The 26,180-nt window shown below is 40.7% G+C and overlaps 1 protein-coding gene across 9 annotated transcripts; it reads right to left on the minus strand.

Moving 5' to 3' along the window:
- Positions 1–678: 678 nt before the first annotated feature.
- On the minus strand, positions 679–16,966 carry lnpk (lunapark, ER junction formation factor). Of its 9 annotated transcripts, none has more exons than XM_071387151.1 (14): positions 16,850–16,966; positions 16,098–16,194; positions 15,179–15,220; positions 14,613–14,800; positions 13,810–13,868; positions 13,468–13,508; positions 7,853–7,936; positions 7,698–7,752; positions 6,259–6,453; positions 5,489–5,579; positions 5,201–5,271; positions 3,353–3,520; positions 2,064–2,183; positions 679–1,402 (listed from the first exon to the last, which is right to left on the minus strand). In XM_071387151.1, the coding sequence occupies exons 2-14, from the start codon at positions 16,122–16,124 to the stop codon at positions 1,221–1,223; spliced, it is 1,323 nt and encodes a 440-aa protein (XP_071243252.1). In that variant the 5' UTR covers positions 16,125–16,194; positions 16,850–16,966; the 3' UTR covers positions 679–1,220. The 9 variants fall into 9 exon arrangements, with proteins under 9 accessions (XP_071243252.1, XP_071243250.1, XP_071243257.1 ...); XM_071387149.1 differs by having other exon boundaries at positions 5,489–5,594; XM_071387156.1 differs by having other exon boundaries at positions 5,489–5,594; positions 14,744–14,800; positions 16,850–16,942.
- Positions 16,967–26,180: the final 9,214 nt, after the last annotated feature.

A 26,180-nucleotide genomic window follows, 5' to 3' on the forward strand; every position in this document is an offset into this window, starting at 1 on the left:
TGTGTGTCATGTAGACTAAGGGGTTGTATCTTTGCTATAAATGTGTTTGTATCCTTTGTGTCATCTAAGAGTGATTCGTCGACCAGCCATCGTTATCGCAGAGCACTCAATCGATTCACTTTGTGTGTGTTGTATTGACCTGCTCTCTAAGTGGATAAATATTTAGTTTAAGTATAACTCTAACCTGTGTGATAAGTCTCTCCTTATTTGATCATAAAGAAATTAAACACATGTTAAACACTATTGCACAGTCCATGCAACTTATCTGACTTAAGCACAATTTTACTCATCTTTGTAGTGTCTTAAGGCCTGGGTAAGGCCTAAATGTCACAAATTCCCCAACTTATTAGTTCTCAATAAACATTTTGCATATGTCAAAGGTATGCCAAACATCCTTCCCATGAATTTCATGTCAGTAAGAACCAAAACATAATAAATATCTTTGGGCCAATCTTGTATGGAATCTCCCACTATGGCACTGCAGTCTACCCTGGAATAATATGAAGTAGAAGCACCCTTCGTCTGGTTTAAATAGTCTACCATGAATTGATTGAGAACATGTTTTTTTATTTAATTAAAAAAAAACATTATTTGGCGTGCCATGTACATACTAATAAAAACAGGCATTTGCAAAGATTGTGTGTGCCGAAAACCTGACATACAAATTAAGCTCCAACACAAAATACATATTTTTTTATTTACTTCATGGCTGAACATAACACAGGCTTGAAAGAAGATATGTGGAACTGCTTCTTGGCCAGAATAAATAATATCTCAATTCATTCTATTCTCACTCTGTAAACAAAAGTTTTGCCTGACTAGGCTTACGATTGAATAAGTTTCAATATTTCCAGAACTGCTGTAAATAAATGTAAAACATGTCTTAACTATTTAAAGAATTACACAATCAGAGCAAATCTTGAAAGACAGACCGGACCTGTGCATTTGGCAAATGTATCCTTTCAAAATAAAAATTGGATTTGGCAAGTCAGTAATTTTGATCATCAAAGTCAATGTACGAAATGCTCTCTTTCACACCTGTGAGAAAAAGTGGTCAATTCTAGATTATTATTTCTAGATTATTATTTCACTTCCAAAGAATATTGTGCATTACAAGCATTTTATGTAAATCCAGGAGCTGGGTACCACATGATTTTTAAACAAACATGGCACCATGTCAGCTGATATACATAGAGGGGAGGGTGGGAATTCAATGTTTTCTACTCTGTTTCCAATTGAGGGACTTCTTGCTTTTCTCCTGGTCTCTCAGGCTCCTCTTCTGTGTGTACCGTCTCTGCGGCCTCTGGGTTCTCTACGTTGGGGTCTGGGGTCTCCTCTGTAGACTGGGCCTTTTCAACTTGAGGCTCCACTTCATCAGAAGGGGCCTCCAGCTCCTTCTCATCTGCAACCAGAAGACAGACATTTATAAAGCTTACATTAACAAATCACACATTCATAAGCCACAATAATATATGTACTGTAAACTATTACTGTCAAACTGTCAGAGCAGCCTATTATCAGAGAAAGAGAGAGGGGGGGGGGGGGGTGAGAGTGACAGGGTTAAATCATTTTAACAGTCAAACCATTAAATCACTAACTTTGTGTAATTACACTATAATAATAATTTGCAGCATGCCCAGCCTGTTAATATTATATACAATGACTTGATCTGCAAACACTGAAGCTTTACATTACTCCGGAATTAAGTTAATTATCAACAACTCTCAGGGTCAAAAGAGTGGGATCAGTACAATGGTCATTTGATGGTCCAACATGAAATAATGCATCAACATCATTGTGTGATGCCATGCAATAGCTTGTTTAGCTGTGATATCAGACAGAATTGTAAAACTGGAATTTCAGTTCAATTCCTGAATTAAAAATTTAATTGACCCAAAATCTGATTGTTAGTTGATTGATCATATTAAGATCGTGATATGATTATGGGGCCAGATGCCACAAGAAGTCAATTTAAATAGCCTTTAATCAGGGTAAGTGATTGGTGGGACTAAAATCATTATTTGTAAGGGGCTGCAAAGCACCAGGCTGTGGTAAGATGGGACCTTTGTGGTGATGGTGGACAATGGCGAAACTGTGCACTGAACTCCATGAAGCAGTTGCTAAAGATACAGTGGGCGCCCTGGTAGCCACATGACTGGTACCACTGTCTTCACTTTGATCAGCTATTCAAAGACAAAGTATAAAGCAATGGTAAATATTAGGATAAAACAAACATTCACAAAAAGACGACAATGCTAAATTGATCATTGAGTTTGTTATAGCAACAAACACTATGCTACATTTACCATGTGGTTTTAATGACCTGAAGATTATGAATTAATGACTAACCAAGTTGGTCACTCTGTCATTTACGTTACTATTGTGGAGTAACTATAATGTTGTTGACCCATCCTCAGTTCTCTCCCATCACAGCCATTCAACTCTGTAACTGTTTTAAAATCACCACTGGACTCATGGTGAAATCCCTGAGCAGTTTCTTTCCTCCCTGGCAAATGAGTTTAGGAAGGATGCCTATATCTTTGTAGTAACTGGGTGTATTGATAAAGCATCCAAAATGCAATTAACAACTTCACCATGCTCAAAGGGATATTCAATGGCTGCTTTTTTTTTTACCCATCGACCAATAGGTGCCCTTCTTTGCGAGATATGGTCTTTGCTCCCTGGTCTTTGTGGTTGAATCTGTGTTTGAAATTCACTGCTTGACAGAGGGACCTTATATAATTGTATGTGTGGGGTACAGAGATGAGGTAGTCATTCAAAAATCATGTTAAACACTATTATTGCATGCAGAGTGAGTCCATTCAATGTATTATGTTTCTTATTAAGCACATTTTTACTCCTGAACTTATTTAGGCTCTGGATGAGCGTCTGATAAATTACAAATGTTTTACAGAAATGTAAAAATAGCAAAATAGTGCTATTCCATAATGTCAAAACCTAAAATTTCACAAATGACTAATTTCAATGACAGGTATTTATATCAACAGGGTTACATGAGTTTCTAGGGCACAACATGTGCTTCAGAAGTAGCTAGAATTCATATAGGATATATCTCAATCGATTTTAAATAAAATCATATTTTCTGGTTCCTCTTAAATTTAAATGAAATTTTTAAAGTTGGGAGCACCAGTGCTGTTAATTTACAACCTGTTCATTTAGAGCCCTGAATAAAATATACAACTTGTTTTACTTTAATGTCAACACAACTTTAATGATACATTTGGGTCCACTTAACTCCTCTGATCTTTTGACCCTTGGATTTGGCCAAGTGCTACATATATAGCTACATATATAATTAGTTCATTTCCAAAGGTAACTCTAGTTACTATACCTCCAGAGGGGGGTGCGCTCTCATCAGTGGCCTCTGATGCCGCAGATCTTTCTGGGGTGGGTGATTCCGAGCGCATTCTCCGCTCAAAGCTAAATTCTGGGAGTCTTGGAGCTTGAGGTCGAGTCTTCCTTGCATGGTTCAGGACGTAACAGTAAGCACACCTGAAAGCTAAACGGTCATAATGTAAGTAACATTATTTCAAAGGCAAGGTGCCATGTGCTTCAACAATTGCCCCACAATTTTTTTTAAGGCATGTTGAAGATGCATAACTGCATCTGCTCAATGGATTACCGTTATTTCGATGTCATAGCTTGAGCTACTTTGGTTACAAAAAGTTGGTTGCAACAGCATATTAGAAAAAAACGTATGCCAAGGACATTCAACAAGCACAGCACTTTCACAAATTACTGATGATTGGCTGAGAGAAATTATAAAAAGATTGTGGGTGCTATTTTATTAGACTTCAGTGCAGCTTTTGACATTATTGATCACTGTCTACTGCTGGAAAAACATGTGTTATGGCTTTACATCCCTGCTATATTGTGGATAAAGAGTTACCTGTCTAACAGAACACAGAGGGTGTTCTTTAATGGAAGCCTCTCCAACATAATCCAGGTAGAATCAGGAATTCCACAGGGCAGCTGTCTCGACCCGTTTTTTCAATCTTTACTAACGACATGCCACTGGTTTTGAGTAAAGCCATTGTGTCTATGTATGCGGACGACTCAACACTATACATGTCAGCTACTACAGCGACTGAAATGACTGCAACACTTAACATGGGTGGCAAGGAATAAGTTAGTCCTAAATATTTAAAACTAAAAGCATTGTATTTGGGACAAATCATTCACTAAACCCTAAACCTCAACTAAATCTTGTAATAAGTAATGTGGAAACTGAGCAAGTTGAGATGACGAAGCTGCAATCCAGTAACTGTGGATTGTAAACTGTCATGGTCAAAACATATTGATACAACTGTAGCTAGGATGGGAAGAAGTCTGTCCATAAAAAAAGCCCTGGCCTTGTTAACAGCACTAACAACAAGGCAGGTCCTACAGGCTCTAGTTAATCGCACCTGGACTACTGTTCACTCGTGCGGTCAGGTGCCACAAAGAGGGACTTTGCAATTGGCTCAGAACAGGGCAGCACGGCTAGCCCTTGGATGTACACAGAGAGCTAAAATTAATAATATGCATTTCAATCTCTACTGGCTTAAAGTGGAGGAGATATGGACGTGTTTTTGTGAGAGGTATTGATATGTTGAAAGCACCGAGCTGTCTGTTTAAACTAGCAAACAGCTCTGACACCCACGCATACCCCACAAAACATGCCACCAGAGGTCTCTTCACAGTCCAAGTCCAGAACAGACTATGGGAGGCGCACAGTAGTACATAGAGCCATGACTACATGGAACTCTACTCCACATCAGGTAACTGATGCAAGCAGTAGAATCAGATTTTTTTTAAATGATAAAACTACACCTTATGGAACAGCGGGGACTGTGAAGCAACACAAACATAAGCGTAGACACATGCATACACACGATAACATACGCACTATACACACACGTACACATGGATTTGTGTTGTAGATATGTGGTAGTGGAGTAGGGGCCTGAGGGCACAAAGTGTGTTGTGAAATATGTTATGAATGTATTGTAATGTTTTTTTAATTGTAAAACTGCCTCAATTTTGCCAGACCCCAGGAAGAGTACCTGCTGCCTTGTCTTCAGCTAATGGAGATCCATAATAAATACAAAATACAAAGCTGGCAGCCAAGCACCAAAGGGCAAAGTAAATGCAGTGTTTGACAGGTAGTGACAGGAAGTAGTATTTCTCAAAATCTTACCAATATATTCAAATTCCTCTTTTAACGCCATGCCATTATGGGAGAAGCACTGCTGGCATATAAGAGCATATCTGGGGATAAAAGAGCATACATAACAGTGAGAAGAGATCAACCTTGAAGTTGCCTAGATGCAAAACTGTTAAAAGGAGAACTCCAGTAAAGGTCTACCATTTAAAGCTGTATGTTACAGTGACCGTCACAACTGACGAGCACAAAATAGTGAGGCCAAACATAGAGAAGCACATCAGTAATGAGGTCATTGGAAATGCTTTGGACGGAAGTACAGACCTGTTCTGAGGGCCATCTCCCACAAGGTATTCGATGACTCTGTCCACAGCACCTCGGTCTCGAGGTAAGACGGGTCTAGCCAGGGGTGGGCCTGGGGGGTGCATACCTAACATTATAGCACATCATAGGAACACAGTGACAATTAGTGCTTAGTTTAGTTTCTACACATTTTAATACTACAGCCTTAAAAAAAACTACACGGGCTGGTTTTTAAGTTTTTAACAGGTTCCTCTTGAAAGGTAAGAATGTAAATCACCCTTGTTTAGTGCATAATATGGCATTTAGTTTTGGGATACATAAAAGTATAGGCTATAGAAAATAAGCTCAAGTGTTTTAATAATCTACACTGGAATCCATTAACAACCTATAAGCAGCTTGGAGGGCTACATACAGTGCTAAGTGAATGCCTACACACCTCTTGCAGTTTTCACATTATGCTGCCTTCAAATAAAAACATTTAAAAAAGGATTACATTTGTCAGCTGTAAATCATTTTGAATAAGATTCTACCAAGTTTGCACAACTCTTAGGGTAACAAAACCATTCTTTTTTTATCAATTGCTAAAACTGGTTTGGTTGGGAACCATTGATGGACAGCGATATTCAAACCTTGTCTCTGATTATCAAGCAGATTTAAGTCAAGACTGAGATTGGACCACTCATGAACCCTCAACACCTCTTGGAAAGCCATTCTGGTATGTCTGTGGCATTACAATTTTTGCAATTGTCCCACTGAAAGATAAAACTCTATCCTATTAGAGCTTTACTCACCCATTCCTGGGACAGGGGTGCAGGGTGTCATAGGGGGTCTCCTCATTATGGTCTGCTGGGCGACCGCGGCAGACAGGCCTCTATCCGGGGGTCCTCCTGGGGGCCCACCTGGGGCTGAGTGAGGAAGGGGACCCGTAGGGGTGGTTCCAGCGCCCATGACAGGGGGCCTCAAGGCTATGTTGCGTTGACGGAGTTCTGAAGAAGAGGGACATGTAGAAGAGGTATTCTTTCTCAAAATGGAGACACTACACAAATGGTTCTCAGAGTTAAGGCATTCTGTTTAATTTGCATATCTACGGCAATGTGGGTTGAGGTACAGGGACATTTTCTTGCCATGCTCAAGGGCACAACGGCAGGAGATGGCATCTAGGATTTGACACCAGCAACCCTTGGTTGCCGGCTCACATTATGCCAGATATTTCCTGTCTGATTAGGGATTCAAAACGGCAACATTCCGATTGCTGGCCCACATCTCTAACGGCACATTTCCACGCAAGATTTACCCCAGTGTTTTACCCAAAAAGTTCATGCTTTTCTGTTTCCATCTACGCGGGCCGGCACCCGTGTCTCACTGGGCTATGGCTCCTGCTCTCACTTGGGGCCAAAGCGGGGCCACTAGTACTTTTTAGCCTGCATTTGCATATCAATGTCTAACTAAAAGTTTCCACCTCCTCACAAAGAAACTGTTTTGATTATGCAGAGGTGGTTAATTCTGCTCTTCATAAGTCCTCACTGTCAGCTCTAGCTATGGAAATACAATTTCCCAGTATAACATAAGGGTGTATACACTAGTGGGGTGGGCAGACTTTTTGGCTCAAGGGCCACATCGGGATTTCGAAATTCAACAGAGACGAAAAATGTTTTTGTTGTTGACCGATTTGTTTGTCAAAATCTATTTCTGTGCCAGAAAAAGTGCAGTTATTTAACCTTTTATTTTACATTGGTCCATTATCATTTCTACATACTTTCTATTAAGTTTTAGACATTCAAGAGAGGCCTGGACATATATTAATAATAACAACAATTATGCCCCCCCCACCCTGAAAAAAAACAGGGTTGGGCTCGTAGTTTGCCCAACCTTGCAGCATAACATCAAGACTACCTGCCGCCCCCATTGATTGAACTGAAGTCCTCAAGGGGCATTGAATAAACAACAATTCCCACAAGCGCTCACTCAATTATGGTCAACTTATTTGTTAATTGACTAAACGTAGAGAAAGAGAAGTGTGTGACTGCTCTCCTGAATGTAATCAATTATACAGGACTGACAGCTCAGGCTCACACCGTGAGCACATGAACAGATCAATTCTATGTAACCTAGTCAACCACAGGAATTATGTGGTAGCAATCAAAAGGTAAGTAAGGCATTTATAGTTTCACAATCTTTGGTTTTATGCTTGAATACAGAAACACAACTAATGTAGAGAGGATGCCTTCACCTTGGCCCGGTCTAGGAGTCATCTGACCTGGCCTGATTGGCGTGAATTCCATTTCCTTTCAAAATAAAATAAGAATCTCAGATCAATTCATAATTTAAATAAATAGCAGATTAAGTCATTGGTTCGTTTAAAAAAAAAACAGATACTGTACTTACCACTTTCTTATTTGCTTCAGGATCAAACTTCTCAAGAATTAACTTGGCATTTTTGTAGGTTTCAGTCTCCATCACCTCTTCCAACTGTAGAAAAAAAGTTTTAAAAATTAAAATCAGTTAATATGGCTGCGATATGACAACAGCCAGTGAAAGTGCAGGGCGCCAAATTCAAACAACAGAAATCTCATAATTACAATTCCTCAAACACACAAGTATTTTATACCATTTTAAAGGTAATCTTGTAGTTAATCCCACCACAGTGTCCGATTTCAAAAAGGCTTTACAGCGAAAGCACCACAAACGATTATGTTAGGTCACCGCCAAATCACAGAAAAACACAGCCATTTTCCCAGCCAAAGACAGGAGTCACAAAAACAGAAATAGAGATAAAATTAATCACTAACCTTTGATGATCATCAGATGACACTCATAGGACTTTATGTTACACAATACATGTATGTTTGGTTCGGTAAAGTTCATATCAAAAAATCTCAGTATACATTGGCGCGTTATGTTCAGAAGTTCCAAAAACATCCAGTGATTTTGCAGAGAGCCACATCAATTTACAGAAATACTCATAATAAACGTTGATCAAAGATACAAGTGTTATACATGGAATTGTAGATCCACTTCTCCTTAATGCAACCGCTGTGTCACATTTCAAAAAAGCTTTACGGATAAAGCAAACCATGCAATAATCTGAGGTCGGCGCTCAGAGCCCAATCAAGACAAAAAGATATCCGCCATATTGTGCAGTCAACAGAAGACAGAAATAACCTTGTAAATATTCACTTACCTTTGATGATCTTCATCAGAATGCACTCCCAGGAATCCCAGTTCCACAATAAAATGTTTGATTTGTTCGATAAGATTTAATTGAAAATAATGTCATTGTAGATGCTTTTTTCATTAATTAGGCTATTCTCTCTTGAACCATATGTCTGTCCTCTAGAAACTCAAGGACAATATGGACATAGATATACAAAAATAAATACAAGTATAAATGACCAAAGTTACCACTGGTAAATTACTGGTAGCTTTGCAACCCTAGCACAGCAAATCTTTTGATGACCTTCTTAAATCCACAAAAGCCATATCTAGGAAAACCAAAGTTCCAAAGCCTAATATAGTATATATGAGGTCATAAAAGAATTTGAGGTGATTCATATGTTGATGACCTAAAAAATATTTGCTGGTCTGTAATGAGGAGGAGCAACCAGGCGCTGCACTTGACGCATTTATGAAACGACTTATTTCAGTTATTAATAAGCACGCACCCATTAAGAAAATGGACTGTAAAAACAGTTAAATCCCCTTGGATTGATGAGGAATTTAAAAATTGTATGGTTGAGAGGGGTGAGGCAAAAGGTATGGCAATTTTGTCTGGCAGCCCAACTGATTGGCAAACAGTACGTACTGCAAATTCTGAAATCATGTGACTAAACTAAATGAAAAGAAAAAGAAACTACACTATGAAACAAAGATAAATTATGTAAAGAATGGCAGTAAAAAGCTTTGGGGCACTTTAAAATTACATTTTGGGAAAAAAGCCAACTCGGCTCCTTCATTTATTGAATCAGATGGCTCATTCATCACAAAGCCCACTGATATTGCAAACAACTTTAATTACTTTTCATTGTCAAGATAAGCAAACTTAGGGATGACATGCCAGCAACAAACGCTGACACTACACATCCAAGTATATCGGACCAAATTATGAAAGATAAGAATTGTACTTTTGAATTCCATAAAGTCAGTGTGGAAGAGGTGAAAAATGTTGTCTATCAACAACGACAAGCCACCAGGGTCTGACAATCTAGATGGAAAATTACTGCGGATAATAGCAGACGATATTGCCACTCCTACTTGCCACATCCTCAATTTAAGCCTACTAGAGAGCGTGTGCCATCAGGCCTGGAGGGAAGCTAAAGTCATTCCGCCACCCAAGAATAGTAAAGACACCTTTACTGGCTCAAATAGCCGACCAACCAGCCTGTTAGCAACCCTTACTAAACTTCTGGATAAAATTGTGTTTGACCAGATACAATGCTATTTTACAGTAAAGAAATTGACAACAGAATTTCAGCATGCTTATAGGGAAGGACACTCAACAAGCACAGCACTTACACAAATGACTGATGATTGGCTGAGAGAAATTGATGATAAAATAACTGCCACATGACTGCACCTGTATATAGCCCATCTGTAAATAGCCCATCCAACTACCTCATCCCCATAATGTATTTATTTATTTATCTTGTTCTTTTGCACCCCAGTATCTCTACTTGCACATTCATCTTCTGCACATCTACCATTCCAGTGTTTAATTGTTATATTGTAATTACTTCGCCACCATGACCTATTTATTGCCTTACCTCCCTTATCCTACCTCATTTGCACACACTGTATATAGACTTTTTCTACTGTATTATTGACTGTGTTTGTTTATTCCATGTGTAACGCTGTGTTGTTGCATGTGTCGAACTGCTTTGCTTTATCTTGGCCAGGTCGCAGTTGTAAGTGAGAACTTGTTCTCAACTAGCCTACCTGGTTAAATAAAGGTGAAATAAATTAATTAATACAAATTGTGGGGGAACAAGTCTTGTTAGACTTCAGTGCAGCTTTTGACATTATTGATCATAGTCTGCTGCTGGAAAAACCTGCGTTATGGCTTTACACCCCCTGCTATAATGTGGATAAAGAGTTACTTGTTTAACAGAACACAGAGGGTGTTCTTTAATGGAAGCATATCAAATATAATCCAGTTACAATCAGGAATTCCCCAGGGTAGCTGTTTAGGCCCCTTGCTTTTTAAAATGTTTACTAACGACATGCCACTGACTGAGTAAAGCCAGAGTTTCTATGTATGCGGACGACTCAACACTATACATGTCAGCTACTACAGCGACTGAAATGACTGCAACACTCAAAGAGCTGCAGTTAGTTTCAGAGTGGGTGGCAAGGAATAAATTTACCCAAAATATTTCTAACACTAAAAGCATTGTATTTGGAACAAAACACTCACTAAACCTCAACTAAATCTTGTAATAAATCATGTGTAAATTGAGCAAGTTGAGATGACTAAACTGCTTGGAGTAATCCTAGATTGTAAACTGTCATGGTCAAAACATATTGATGCAGTAGTAGATGAGATGGGGAGAAGTCTGTCTATAATAAAGCGATGCCTTCTTAACAACACTATCAACAAGGCAGGTCCTACAGGCCCTAGTTTTGTCACACCTTGACTACTGTTCAGTCGTGTAGTCAGGTGCCACAAAAAAGGCTTAGGAAAATTGCAATTGGCTCAGAACAGGGCAGCTGGCCCTTGGATGTACACAGAGAGCTAATATTAATAATATGCATGTCAATCTCTCCTGGCTGAAAGTGGAGGAGAGATTGACTTCATCACTACTTTTATTTATGAGAGGTATTGACATATTGAATGCACCGAGCTGTCTGTCTAAACTACTGACACAGCTCGGACACCCATGCAGACCCCACAAGACATGCCACAAGAGGTCTCTTCACAGTCCCAAGTCCAGAACAGACTATGGGAGGCACACAGTACTACATAGAGCCATGACTACATGGAACTCTGTTCCACATCAAGTAACTGACGCAAGCAGTGAAATTAGATTTAAAAAACAGATTTAAAAAACACCTTATGGAACAGCGGGGACTGTGAAGCAACACAAACATTGGCACAGACACATGTGCGCGCACACACACACACACGATAACATACGCACTATACATACACATGGATTTAGTACTATAGATATGTGGTAGTGGTGGAGTAGGGGCCTGAGGGCACACAGTGTGTTGTGAAATCTGTGAATGTATTGTAATGTTTTAAAACTGTATAAACTGCCTTAATTTTTCTGGACCCTAGGAAGAGTAGCTGCTGCTTTGGCATCAGCTAATGGGGATCCATAATAAATACAAATACAATAACATGATAAACACTAATAGTAAATCATAGTGGAAATACCTTACAACAGGATTTTAAAATAATTTTTCGCTTATAACATTATCCTAGTGGTTTCATTTGTTGTAACCGAAAATATGTAGTCAGTGGAAGAAGGAGACCCGTAGGTGTGAAGTAAGTAAGGCAATTCTGATTTTGCAAGCCAGCAATATGGTTTGCAATTCAACTTTGCATCAGGAAAACACCAAACATCGTTAATTGTTAGCTAGTAGAAGATAAATAATAACATGCACCAAAATCGGTAATGGAGTGTGAAAATCCATCAGCCACAATTATTGGAAGTTATTAGACATGACAGAAAATGACATCCTCTCCATGCTTCCTGCTATAAATTTACAGAGAATCGCTAATGGAGCGCTTCATGGAACACAGTCTCTCTGCCAATTAGCCTGTATTGATTTTAGATTATTTCTTAACACTGGCAATTAGCTCACTGCAAAGTGCTCTAAGAGCTCAATAAAGGCTTCCTAAGGCAGGAGACTTCCATTGTAAGCTTGAGGCACCTGTGCTCAATGTCTGCCTGCTGTAGCAAAGAGCCTCCCTCTACTAAGGGAATGGGGTAGGAGATGGGGGGGGGAAAATTTTAAAAAGGGGTGTAATATGCATAGATCAGCACAAATGACATCAATGCTGATCAGTGTCTCCTGACCCCTCCTGTCTCAGCATCCAGTATTTATGCTGCAGTAGTTTATGTGTCGGGGGGCTAGGGTCAGTTTGTTTTATCTGGAGTACTTCTCCTGTCTTATCCGGTGTCCTGTGTGAATTTAAGTATGCTCTCTCTAATTCTCTCTTTCTCGGAGGACCTGAGCCCTAGGACCATGCCTCAGGACTACCTGGCATGATGACTCCTTGCTGTCCCCAGTCCACCTGGCCGTGCTGCTGCTCCAGTTTCAACTGTTCTGCCTGCGGCTATGGAACCCTGACCTGTTCACCGGACGTGCTACCTGTCCCAGACCTGCTGTTTTCAACTCTCTAGAGACAGCAGGGGCGGTAGAGATACTCTTAATGATCGGCTATGAAAAGCCAACTGACATTTACTCCTGAGGTGCTGACTTGCTGCACCCTCGACAACTACTGTGATTATTATTATTTGACCATGCTGGTCATTTATGAACATTTGAACATCTTGGCCATGTTCTGTTATAATCTTCACCCGGCACCCCTCATAGCCTGGTTCCTCTCTAGGTTTCTTCCTAGGTTTTGGCCTTTCTAGGGAGTTTTTCCTAGCCACCGTGCTTCTACACCTGCATTGCTTGCTGTTTGGGGTTTTAGGCTGGGTTTCTGTACAGCACTTTGAGATATCAGCTGATGTAAGAAGGGCTATAGAAATAAATTTGATTTGATTTGAATGCGTTTCAAAGGTTAGAGCGCATGCGAGTTGTGCAAGGAGCTCCTGACACGATTCAACACTTAGGGCTATTAAAAGGGCAATCAGTGAAAGAGTCGTTGTGTCATTAAGATATCAGCTCTCGATCAATGACACACTTACTTCAAAACACTAAGGGCTGGTTTCTCCATTGAGCATGCTTTTTAGGCCAGGACTAGGATTAATGTGTCCAGGAAACCAGCCCTGCCCTGAACGAACCAAAATTATTGGAATAAATTAGATATAAAAATCTACACTTACGATTTTTCTTTTTTCAACTTTTAAATCTTCTAGTTTGTCATCTGAAACAAAAGTGACGAGGAATGCGTTGAGTATTTGTCATGAAACATGCATTTTCAAACATCTGCATTTTAAGAGACATTTATATTGATAAATAGTTTTAGTATTATCATTATTTTTTACAATTGGACATTTACAATTGGATAGACTTGCAATTCAAAACAAGATAGGATTCTCTTCTTTACATTAAGTTTATCTTATGTGTGTAAAAACAAAAATGGAGAACAAAGTTACTTTTGTCCTCCAAAGATGGGGGTGGTTGATGGGCCAACAAAAATGGAATAAAAATAAGAGAAGCCTTACTGTTTCTTTCTGTTCGCTTTGAGAAAAGGAATAACAGCAGCTTCCTCATAAACCACACTCTGAAAAGCAATCAGAAATATTAGAATGCAGCAGAAACAGTCTTCCATTGTTGAATAGTTACTCAGAAAAGCAGATCAGAGAGAGCATCACTTTCTGTGGTAAAGCATTTTGTGATCAATGGAACAAAACAGAAGATTCTTCACTTTGAAGATTATGTGGTGGAACTTTTACATGGCAGGACATTTTGATGACCTGAAAGAGTAGTATAGGCCTACATATTGAAAAGTTACTTTGGCATTTGATGCACAAAACCAGAACAGTTGTGGAATAAGAAAAACTATTGATTTAAACAAATATAAACATCTATGTCTGTGCTTGGAAGATTTCATGTGAATGAAAAATGTGGATGCTCGGCATCTCCTCTGACTTATGTGCCCGGGGTACTTTTGAACTGCCAACAAACATCTTTACAAAGTAGGCTGCAGGCACATAATACTATACATACTTAAAAGGGGTAATCAGGGATTGGTGCATACATTTTGATATACTTTTAAATAAAGGATATATAGCCATTGATTCTTGAAGAATACAACTTTCTTATCAGAAACCAAAATATAAGCTTGTTATACACCAATGTTTGTAAATAATGTCATTTCAAACAAACACAGTATAGCTATAAAACATGAATTTGAGAGTGAGTACATTCCTCCAGTCCCATGAAGAGCACAACTTCATTGTTGTTTGAATCCCAGATTGCCCCTTTAAGGTTATGTGTGGCAGTGGACAGAGTAGGCTTTACTTACAATATAGGAAATATAAATAAGGGCAAAGTCATCACGATGCGTCCTGTCCATTGTTCGGGGAGATAGCAGAAGTAAACACTTATGCAAGTAATAAGATAAAGCACAGATGAATACAGAAGCAGTCTTCCCACCCACAACTTCTCCAATCTCTGATTCTTCTCTCTAAATTCCTCAAGGTCCTTAATATCCTGAAAAGACAACAAAATGCCATGACAAGTATTAAAAAATATATTAAAAAAAGATAACAGGTAATAGTTGGATTATAAGAATTATGAAATGCTTGGGTAATGCCTTATGCTACATTTAAAAAGGGTTTATTGTAGCATTCTAATTCTTCTCTAAAAAGTATAACCTCTTTTCTAATATCTGACGGTCAATGTGCTGGCCAAAGTCAGAGTTGTGGACATCTGCACCTGTCACTAAAAGATCACTGCCTGACTGATAATTACAGACGGATACAAGATGAAGCTCATGGACAGGACTGCGGGAGAAGCTTGGTGCTGTGAACACTTTTTTGTGTAATGTTGAAAAGTAGGGCTTATAGCAACATTTAACCTAATACTTACCTTGTCAATGCCTTCTAGAAGTTCCACCGTCGTTGGTTTAGCCTGTTTGAAGATTGTATACAATTTACTTCTGAATCACTCAAAATAAATGGCTATGACCAGTTGTGTGTGCTGAATGCAATGCTTTTTCTCTCTGAATGATAAAAAAAAGTAATTCATAGATATTATAAACATTAACTTCAACACATCATGCAAGCCCTCAAACGCCAAAAACATTGGCTCAATTCCATTCTGACACTAGCCAGACAGTACAGTTCAGTTGACTAGTCAGTGATGTAGGCTACTTGATTACGTTAAACTGAAACCTTGAAATGCTAAGGGAGCATTGGGTTGGTAGCTAGCTAGTTAGACAGTGGAGTAGTCGGATTCTCCAGATTTATTCAACCCTGTTTTATAAGCGCAGAGATCGACTCTACCACTTGAGCATGCTTTTGCTGCACAATCAATGGTGTGCTGGGCTTCGGGCAAGAAGGTTGATGGCTTGAGACGCACTTCCTGCCTGTTTCATTACATTGGTGTCAGAAGTGGGATTGGAGCTTGCATCCACTACAGTGTGTGTGCTTGACTGGTGAGCGCATTCCTGTAAGACAGCGTCCTATGAGGTCTAACGCAAGGACACGCTCTTTGAGAGGGAGTTGTGTAGGGACCCTGGTTTATAAGCTTGGATATCGACTGTGCCACAAAACGATGGACCGCTGGCCTTCAGGCCAAAAGGTTTGGGGTTCCCGCTTCTGACACCAATGCAATGAAACAGGCAGGGAGTGCAGCTATAACCCTCAACCTAATGCCAAAAAAGCATACCCAAGTGGCAGAGTCGATATCTGCGTTTATAAACCAGGGTTGCTAGAATACTTTGGATTATTATAGCTAAACTAGCTTACGCTACTGTTACGGACTTGTTTAACGTGCATATAGTTACCTTCCACCGGGAAACAACAGCGCCCATCTCTGCAGAATGTATTGGTGTGTCCCGCCCCTCGTCTTTGTCCACTCTTTCCTTTACGTTAGCTAGCTGCCTAAAAGTGTTGAAACGTAAAGGTAAGACATAGCTTGCTACCTAAACAATAGCTCAGACGGCTAGCTAGGTAAGGTTACAGAATGGAAAGTGCAAACGATAGCTAGCCCATTCAGATGGTTCTTACTGGCTATAAAGTAAAAATTCATGAAGAACAAAATTTACTCTTTGGTCTTAATTTATGGTTATGGTTAGGCATACGGTTAGCAGTGTGGTTAAGGTTAGGTTTAAACTCTGATTTTAAGAAGATGCATTTTATAAATAGTCAGTGTACACTTTAGCCATAATTATGACTTTGTGGCTGTGGTAACTAGTGAAAACCCCCATTCAGAGACAACAAGTCGAAGCTAACGCTAAACAGCCCTGACATGTTCCATTGAAGCACCTGAAGGAAAATGCTCATTGTTGGCCACGACTGTGACACGTTTTTGTAATCCTGAGTCACTCAACATAATTGTATAGACTAAAGTAACACTGTAGATTGATGCCTGTGACAGCTCGCTAGCTGACATATAAACTGGCTAGCTAGCTAGCAGAATATTACTAGCAGCATACGCTAGCACGTAACGTTAGCCTAACGTTCGTGTGTTAAACAGACAGGCCTAATCAGTTTCATTCTTAGGCATAATTGAAATACATCAAAGTCTGCTACTTACAGTTGCTTGATAGCTATTTCACGTTAGATTGGTTCGTGTCATGCAAGAAAGAGTCAATAACAATACGGGGGGGGGTCGGGTTCTTCCTCGTCTATTTCTCCCTCTCCTTCTATGGTAGAATGGCGGTCCGCGAACAAACGTTTAGGGTGCATGCCGCCACCTACTGTGCTGGAGTGTGTGGTAATCATGGTTTACTACACTACATACAGTAGTCTAGCTACATCAGTATAAAATAAAATAAATACAAGAAAACCTAAACCCTCCTACCTAATTATGTTCCCAAGTAACGCAGCGCTAGAGTGCTACAGGCGTCACTACAGACCCTGGTTCAATCCCGGGCTGTATCACAACCGACCGTGATCTGGAGTCCCACAGCGTCATCTCGGTTAGGGGAGGAATTGGCTCAAATGCATTAAGAAGTGAATAAATTCCACAAATGTACTTTTAACAAGGCACACCTGTTAATTGAAATGTATTCCAGGTGACTACCTCATGAAGTTGGTTGAGAGAATGCCAAGTGTGTGCAAAGCTGTCATCAAGCCAAAGGATAGCTACTTTGAAGAATCAAAAATATATTGTTTAACACTTCTTTGGTTACTACATGATTCCATGTGTTATTTCATAGTTTATGTCTTCACTATTATTCTACAATGTAGAAAATAGTACAAATAAAGAAAAACCCTTGAATGGTGTGTCCCAACTTTTGACTTGTACTGTATATGTAAGTCGCTCTGGATAAGAGCGTCTGCTAAATGACTTAAATGTAAAATGTAAATGTATATAATATATACTCTATTCCCTTTTTTATTTTTGTTCGAATTCTATTTATAATAGTTTATTTTGCTAATTGTTTTATTTTACAATTTGAGTATACCATAACCTTGATATTAGACTGTCATAAAATCAAAATCTTAATTACTTTGTTTTCTCACTCTCATGCATACACAAAACGTAATTCAGCTGAGAAGGGCATTGTTTTTACTCTTCAAAGTTACCTTGTTTGGTCCCTCTTCACTGTTAATGAGGATTTGTCATTTCCTAAGTCAAACATTATTCCAAACATGCATCGTAATCAAATCGGTCACACTTACAGAAGCACGGGTTAATAAAGTAGTCAATCAAAATGGAACGACTGTTCTGGCCTAGCAGCTTGTGAACACTAGAGCTACATAACGAAGAACAAGATGGGTGATCAAAATGTCATATATGCGATAGGCCTATATTATGTAGTGTAGTCTACCCCAATCATTTTCAAACCTATTTTCTTCTATAATTCTGTATTCGATTGAGAAAATGGATCCATTCGCCTGATACGATAGCCAATTCAATCAGATTTCTAGCTAGGCTACTGTGGATGCATTCAGTTCCTTTTTATTTCCAAAATGACCGGTAAACTTTATCCCACAATGAATTTAAAGCATGCAAAAATGCATATTACAGTCGAAAACAATTTTTGACCAGGCAGCTTCTATCCCATCTTGGTCCAGCCAATACTACTAGCCTGTTCAACCTCTTTCGTATCATCTGAGATCCCTAAAGATTGGAAAGCTGCCACGGTCATCCCCCTCTTCAAAGGGGAGACACTCTAGACCCAAACTGTTACAGACCTATATCTATCCTACCCTGCCTTTCTAAAGTCTTCGAAAGCCAAGTTAACAAACAGATCACCGACCATTTTGAATCCCACTGTACCTTCTCCACTATGCTATCTGGTTTCCGAGCTGGTCATGGGTGCACCTCAGCCACGCTCAAGGTCCTAAACGATATCATAACCCCCATCGATAAAAGACAGTACTGTGCAGCCGTCTTCATCGACCTGGCCAAGGCTATCGACTCTGTCAATCACCGCAATCTTATCGGCAGATTCAATCACCTTGGCTTCTCAAATGACTGCCTCGCCTGGTTCACCAACTACTACGACACCATTCTGTATACATCTGGCCTTTCTTTGGACATGTGCTAACAAACCTCCAAATTAGCTTCAGTGCCAAACAACACTCCTTCTGAGGCCTCCAACTGTTTTCAAATGCAAGTAAAACTAAGTGCATGCCGATTGCTGCCCGCACCCTCCCGCCCGGCTAGCATCACTACTCTGGACGGTTCTGACTTAGAATATGTGGACAACTAGAAATACCTAGGTGTCTGGTTACACTGTAAACTCTCCTTCCAGACTCACATTAAGCATCTCCAATCCAAAATTACATCTAGAATCGGCTTCCTATTTCGCAACAAAGCATCCTTCACTCATGCTGCCAAACATACCCTCATAAAACTGACTATCCCACCGATCCTCGACTTTGGCGATGTCATTTACAAAATAGCCTCCAAACTCTACTCAGCAAACTGGATGTAGCCTATCACAGTGCCATTCGTTTGGTCACCAAAGCCCTATATACTACCCACCTCTGCAACCTGTATGCTCTCGTTGGCTGGCCCTTACTACATATTCGTCGCCAAACCCACTGGCTCCAGGTCATCTATAAGTCTATGCTAGGGAAAGCCCCGCCTTACCTCAGCTCACTGGTCACCATAGCAACACCCACCCGTAGCACACGCTCCAGCAGGTATCTTTCACTGGTCACCCCCAAAGCCATCACTTACTTTGGCCGCGTTTCCTTCCAGTTCTCTGCTGCCAATGACTGGAACGAATTGCAAAAATCACTGAAGCTGGAGACTTATATCTTCCTCACTAACTTTAAGCATCAGCTGTCAGAGCAGCTTACCGATCACTGTACCTGTACTCTGTGTTGTTGTTTTTGTCGCACTGCTTTGCTTTATCTTGGCCAGGTCGCAGTTGTAAATGAGAACTTGTTCTCAACTGACCTACCTGGTTAAATAAAGGTGAAATAAATAAATAAAACATTTTGCATGCATTTCATTGAACCCAAAAGCTCCCAATATTCTTTGGTTCGTCAAATTTGGAGAGACCCACTTGGTGACTTACCGCTGAGGCAGGTTCCTGGAGCAAACCACACAAACTCTATACTATAGGCAAAAACCTTACCTTTATCTTCAAGTGGCTGTTCGTTTGTGCTGTTCATCCAAGAAGCCCGTCCACAGCTGCAGATTCTCTGGGCCCTTTTCGCCACTCCTGGCAAGCTCGCAATTTATGTCGTGGAAATATTCAGTCAGTAATATTTCTCAAATACCGGAGCCTGTGAGTTCAATTAGACTTTATTACAAAGTAATAGAAGCGGAGCTGGTTCATGAAGTAACTGCCTTTCCAGCCTTGGCACACACTTTTTATACAGGTTTCATCCTTACATCACACACATAGTAACTCCTGTTTATGTTAATGATTCATCCCCTCTGGCATTTAGCCACCGTTATCTTTTTGCCTTGCACAAAGATTTGTAAATAAATCAGACAGTGTCACCAGCAAAGCACCCCCACACCATCACACCTCCTCCTCCATTCTTCACAGTGGGAACCACACATGCGGAGATCATCCGTTCACCTACTCTGCGTCTCACAAGGACACGGTGGTTGGAACCAAAAATCTCAAATTTGGACTCATCAGACCAAAGGACAGATTTCCACCAGTCTAATATCCATTGCTCGTGTTTCTTGGCCCAAGCAAGTCTCTTTTTATTGGTGTCCTCCTCTGAACAGTTGTTGATGTGTCTGTTACTTGAAATCTGTGAAGCATTTCTTTGGGCTGTAATTTCTGAGACTGGTAACTCGAACGAACTTATCCTCTGCAGCAGATGTAACTCTGGGTTTTCCTTTCTTCTGGCGGTCCTCATGAGAGCCAGTTTCATCATAGCGCTTGATGGTTTTTGCGACTGCACTTGAAGAAACATTCAAAGTTCTTGCAATTTTCCGGATTGACTGACCTTCATGTCTTAAAATAATGGAATATCATTTCTCTTTGCTTATTTGAGCTGTTGCCATAATATGGACTTGGTCTTTTACCAAATAGGGCTATCTTTTGTATACCACCCCTTACCTTGTCACAACACAACTGATTGACTCAAACGCATTAAGAAGGAAAGAAATTCCACAAATTAACTTTTAGCAAGGAACACCTGTTAATTGAAATGCATTCCATGAAGCTGGTTGAGCGAATTCCAAGAGTGTGCAAAACTATCATCAAGGTAAAGGGTGGCTACTTTGAAGAATGTAAAATATTAAAAATATTTTGTTTAACACTTTTTTGGTTACTACATGATTCTATATGTGTTATTCCATAGTTATGATTTATTCACTATTCTACAATGTAGAAAATATTAAAAAGAAAAAACCCTTGCATGAGTAGGTGTGTCCAAACTTTTGACTGGTACTGTAGGTTTGCATAATTAGGAGCCATAGTGCTCCCCATCGCTGTCCCTTTGGTCTGGAGGGAAAAGTATCCTCTGAAGAGAAAATAGTTGGAGGTGAGTACCAGTTCAGTCAAGTCCACAATACAATTGGTGATGGGAAGAGCATTAGGCCTCTAGGCCGCCCTGATGGGGGATTTTAGTATATAGACTGGTAACATCAAAAGTACACTGAATATAATTTTCAGGAATATGGTCCACAAATTTAAAAAATTATAATACAATCATTAGATACTCTAGTATACGTGGGGAGGGAGATCGCCCAGTGTTTCACAAAATGGTCTACAAAAGTGTCACGTTCTGACCATAGTTCTTTTGTGTTTTCTTTGTTTTAGTGTTGGTCAGGACGTGAGCTGAGTGGGCATTCTATGTTGTGTGTCTAGTTTTCACGTTTCTATGTTTGGCCTGATATGGTTCTCAATCAGAGGTAGGTGTTAGTCATTGTCTCTGATTGGGAACCATATTTAGGTAGCCTGTTTTGTTTTGGGGTTTGTGGGTGGTTGTCTTCTGTCTTTGTGTCTATGCACCAGATAGGACTGTTTCGGTTTTTCACATTTATTGTTTTGTAGTTTGTAGTGTTTCACGTTTTTGTCATTATTAAAACATGATAAACACTAACCACGCTGCGCTTTGGTCCGATCCCTGCTACACCTCTCTTCAGACGACGAGGAGGAAATCTGCCGTTACAGAACCACCCACCAAAACCGGACCAAGCAGCGTGGTAAGGGACAGCAGCAGCAGCGGCCAAGTACACAGGACTCTTGGACATGGGAGGAAATTCTGGACGGTAAGGGACCCTGGGTTCAAGCTGGAGAATATCGCCGCCCTCGTGAAGAGCTGGAGGCAGCTAAAGCCGAGAGGCGGTGGTATGAGGAGGCAGCACGGAAGCGTGGCTGGAAGCCAGAGAGGCAGCCCCAAAAATGTATATTGGAGTCATTAAAACTCGTTTTTCAACCACTCCACAAATTTCTTGTTAACAAATTATAGTTATGGCAAGTCGGTTAGGATATCTACTTTGTGCATGACACAAGTAATTTTTCCAAAAATTGTTTACAGACAGATTATTTCAATTATAATTAATTGTATCACAATTCCAGTGGGTCAGAAGTTTACATACACTAAGTTGACTGTGCCCTTAAACAGCTTGGAAAATTCCAGAAAATTATGTCATGGCTTTAGAAGCTTCTGATAGGATAATTTACATCATTTGAGTCAATTGGAAGTGTACCTGTGGATGTATTTAAAGGCCTACCTTCAAACTCAGTGCCTCTTTGCTTGACATCATGGGAAAATCAAAAGAAATCAGCCAAGACCTCAGAAAAAAAATTGTCGACCTCCACAAGTCTGGTTCATCCTTGGGAGAAATTTCCAAACACCTGAAGGTACCACGTTCATCTGTACAAACAATAGTACGCAAGTATAAACACTGTGTGACCACGCAGCCGTCATACCGCTCAGGAAGAAGACGCGTTCTGTCTCCTAGAGATGAACGTACTTTGGTGAGAAAAGTGCAAATCAATCCCAGAACGCATAGCAAAGGACCTTGTGAAGATGCTGGAGGAAACATGTACATAAGTATCTATATCCACAGTAAAACGAGTCCTATATTGACATAACATGAAAGGCCAGTCAGCAAGGAAGAAGCCACTGCTCCAAAACCGCCATAAAAAAGCCAGACCACGGTTTGCAAATGCACATGGGGACAAAGATCATACTTTTTGGAGAAATGTCCTCTGGTCTGATGAAACATAAATAGAACTGATTGGCCATGACCATCGTTATGATTGGAGGAAAAAGGGGGAGGCTTGCAAGCCGAAGAACACCATCCCAACCGTGAAGCACGGTGGTGGCAGCATCATGTTGTGGGGTTGCTTTACTGCAGGAGGGAATGGTGCACTTCCCAAAATAGATGGCATCATGAGGACGGAAAATTATGTGGATATATTGAAGCAACATCTCAAGACATCATTCAGGATGTTAAAGCTTGGTCGCAAATGGGTCTTCCAAATGGACAATGACCCCAAGCATACTTCCAAAGTTGTGGCAAAATGGCTTAAGGACAACAAAGTCAAGGAATTGGAGTTGCCATCACAAAGCCCTGACCTCAATCCTTTAGAAAATTTGTGGGAAGAACTGAAAAAGCGTGTGCGATCAAGGAGGCCTACAAACCTGACTCAGTTACACCAGCTCTGTCAGGAGGAATGGGCCAACGTTCACCCAGCTTATTGTGGGAAGCTTGTGGAAGGCTACCTGAAACGTTTGAACCAAGTTAAACAATTTAAAGGCAATGCTACCAAGTACTAATTGAGTGTATGTAAATTTCTGACCCACTGGGAATTTGATGAAAGAAATTAACGCTGAAATAAATAATTCTGACATTTTACATTCTTAAAATAAAGTGGGGATCCTAACTGACCTACGACAGGGAATTTGTACTAGGATTAAATGTCAGGAATTGTGAAACTGAGTTTAAATGTATTTGGCTAAGATGTATGTAAACTTCCAACTTCAACTGTAAGTCTGATGGCCTAGAAGCTGCTTTTCAGTCTCTCTGTCCCAGCTTTGATGCACCTGTACTGACACCGCCTTCTGGATGATAGCGGGGTGAACCGGCCGTGTCATCGGGTTCTGTAGGTGTCCTGGAAGGCAGGTAGTTTGCCCCTGGTTGTGCGTTGGGCAGACCCACCACCTCCTGGGAAACCCTGCGGTTGCGGGCGGAGCAGTTGCCGTACCAGCCGGTGATACAGCCTGACAAGATGCTCTCAATTGTGCATCTGTAAAAGTTTGTGGGTTTTAGGGGCAAAGACAAATTTCTTCAGCCTCCTGAGGTTGAAGAGGTGCTGTTGCACCGCCTTCACCACACTGTCTGTGTGGGTGTACCATTTCAGATCGTCAGTGATGTGTACGCCAAGGAACTTGAAGCTTTCCACCTTCTTCACTGCAGTCCCGTTGATGTGGATAGAGGCGTGCTCCCTCTGCTGTTTCCTGAAGTCCACGATCAGCTCCTTTGTTTCATTGACTTTGATACAGCCAGCTGGGTTCTCAGTTCATCGAGCAGACAGGAATAAAGAACTCTCCTGGAAGAAGAAAGGCGGAGGTGTATGCTTCATGATTAACTGCTTATGGTGTGATTGTGATAACATACAGAAACTCAAGTCCTTTTCTTCACCCGACCTAGAGTACCTCACAATCAAATGCCGACCGTATTACCTCCCAAGAGAATTCTCTTCGGTTATAGTCACAGCTGTGTATATTCCCCCTCAAGCTGATACCACGACGGCCCTCAAGGAAATACACTGGTAACCACATATCCTGAGGCTACATTTATTGTTGCTGGGGATTTTAACCATGCAATTTTGAGGAAAACGCTACCGAAGATCTATCAACACTTTGACTGTAGGACTAGCTTAGAGAAAACATGAGATCACTGCTACATTTTCCATTTTGCTCCTCAGAAACTCGAACAGAAAGTACCCGTGCTATGGTCTATTCAACACTGTTCGGACCAATCGGAATTCATGCTTCAAGATTGTTTTGATCACGCAGACTGGGATCACGCAGACTGGGATATCTTCCTGCTAGACTCTGAGAATAACATTGATGCTTACACGGACACGGTGACTGAGTTCATCAGGTTGTGTATAGGGGATGTTCCCACGGTGACTATTAAAACCTACCCAAACCAGAAACCGTAGATAGATGGCAGCATTCACGCAAAACTGAAAGCGCAAACCACCGCATTTACCCATGGCAAGATGACTGGGAATATGGTCTAATACAAACAGTGTAGTTATTCCCTCCGTAAGGCAATCAAACAGGCAAAATTGTCAGTACAAAGACAAAGTGGACGGCTCAGGCACAAGAGAAATGCGGCAGGGTCTAAAGACTATCACGGGTTACAAAAGGAAAACCAACCACGTCGTGGACACTGACGTCTTGCTCCCAAACAAGCTAAACACCTTCGCCCGCTTTGAGGATAATACAGTACCACTGACACGGCCCGCTCCCAAGGACTGTGGCCTCTCGTTCTCCGTGGCCAACGTGAGTAAGATATTTAAGCTAGTTACCCCTCGCAAGGCTGCCGGCCCAGACATCATCAATAGCCGCGTCCTCAAAGCATGTGCAGATCAGCTGGCTGGAGTGTTTACGGACATATTCAATCTCTCCCTATCCCAGTCTACTGTCCCCACTTGCTCAAGATGCCAACCATTGTTCCTGTATCCAAGAAAGCAAAGGTAACTGAACTAAATGACTATCACTCCGTAGCACTCACTTCTGTCATCATGAAGTGCTTTGAGAGGCTTGTTAAGGATCATATTACCTCTACCTTACCTGACACCCTAGACCCACTTCGATTTTCTTACCGCCCCAATAGATCCACAGACAATGCAAATGCCATTGCACTGAACATTTCCCTATCCCATCTGGACAAGAGGAATAGCTATGTCAGAATGCTGTTCATTGACTATAGCTCAGCCTTCAACACCATAGTACCCTTCAAACTCATCATTAAGCTCGGGGCCCTGGGTCTGAACCCTGCCTTGTGCAACTGGGTCTTGGACTTCCTGACGGGCCGCCCCCTGGTGGTGAAGGTAGGAAACAACACCTCCACTTCGCTGATCCTCAACACAGGGTCCCCACAAGGGTGCGTGCTCAGCCCCCTACTGTACTCCCTGTTCACTCATGAGTGCATGGCAAAGTTGGCCATGGTGCAATATATAATGTATTATTTTCTACTGTAGTTAGTCAATGCCACTCTGACATTGCACATCTTAATATTTATACATTTCTTAATTCCATTCTTTTACTTTTAGATGTGTGTATTGTTGTGAATTGTTAGATACTACTGAACTGTTCGAGCTAGGACCACAAGCATTTCGCTACACTCGCAATAACATCTGCTAAATATGTGTATGTGACAAATAACATTTATTTACTGTACATCTGATAACATTGATGTTAAATCTCTTCTTAGAAAGTCCTTCCTGTTCATTTTTTGGTGATAAAGTGGT

The sequence above is a fragment of the Salvelinus alpinus genome, chromosome 38 (genome assembly GCF_045679555.1).
Source record: "Salvelinus alpinus chromosome 38, SLU_Salpinus.1, whole genome shotgun sequence".
Classification (NCBI taxonomy): domain Eukaryota; kingdom Metazoa; phylum Chordata; class Actinopteri; order Salmoniformes; family Salmonidae; genus Salvelinus; species Salvelinus alpinus.

Coding starts and splice junctions, on each gene's coding strand:
- lnpk (XM_071387149.1), bottom strand. CDS start 16,124: ATGGGCGCTGTTGTTTCCCGGTGGAAG. Junction 13,869..14,612: donor TTATTTATATTTCCTATATT/GTAAGTAAAGCC, acceptor ATTGCTTTTCAG/AGTGTGGTTTATGAGGAAGC. Junction 5,272..5,488: donor GGAGATGGCCCTCAGAACAG/GTCTGTACTTCC, acceptor TTTTATCCCCAG/ATATGCTCTTATATGCCAGC.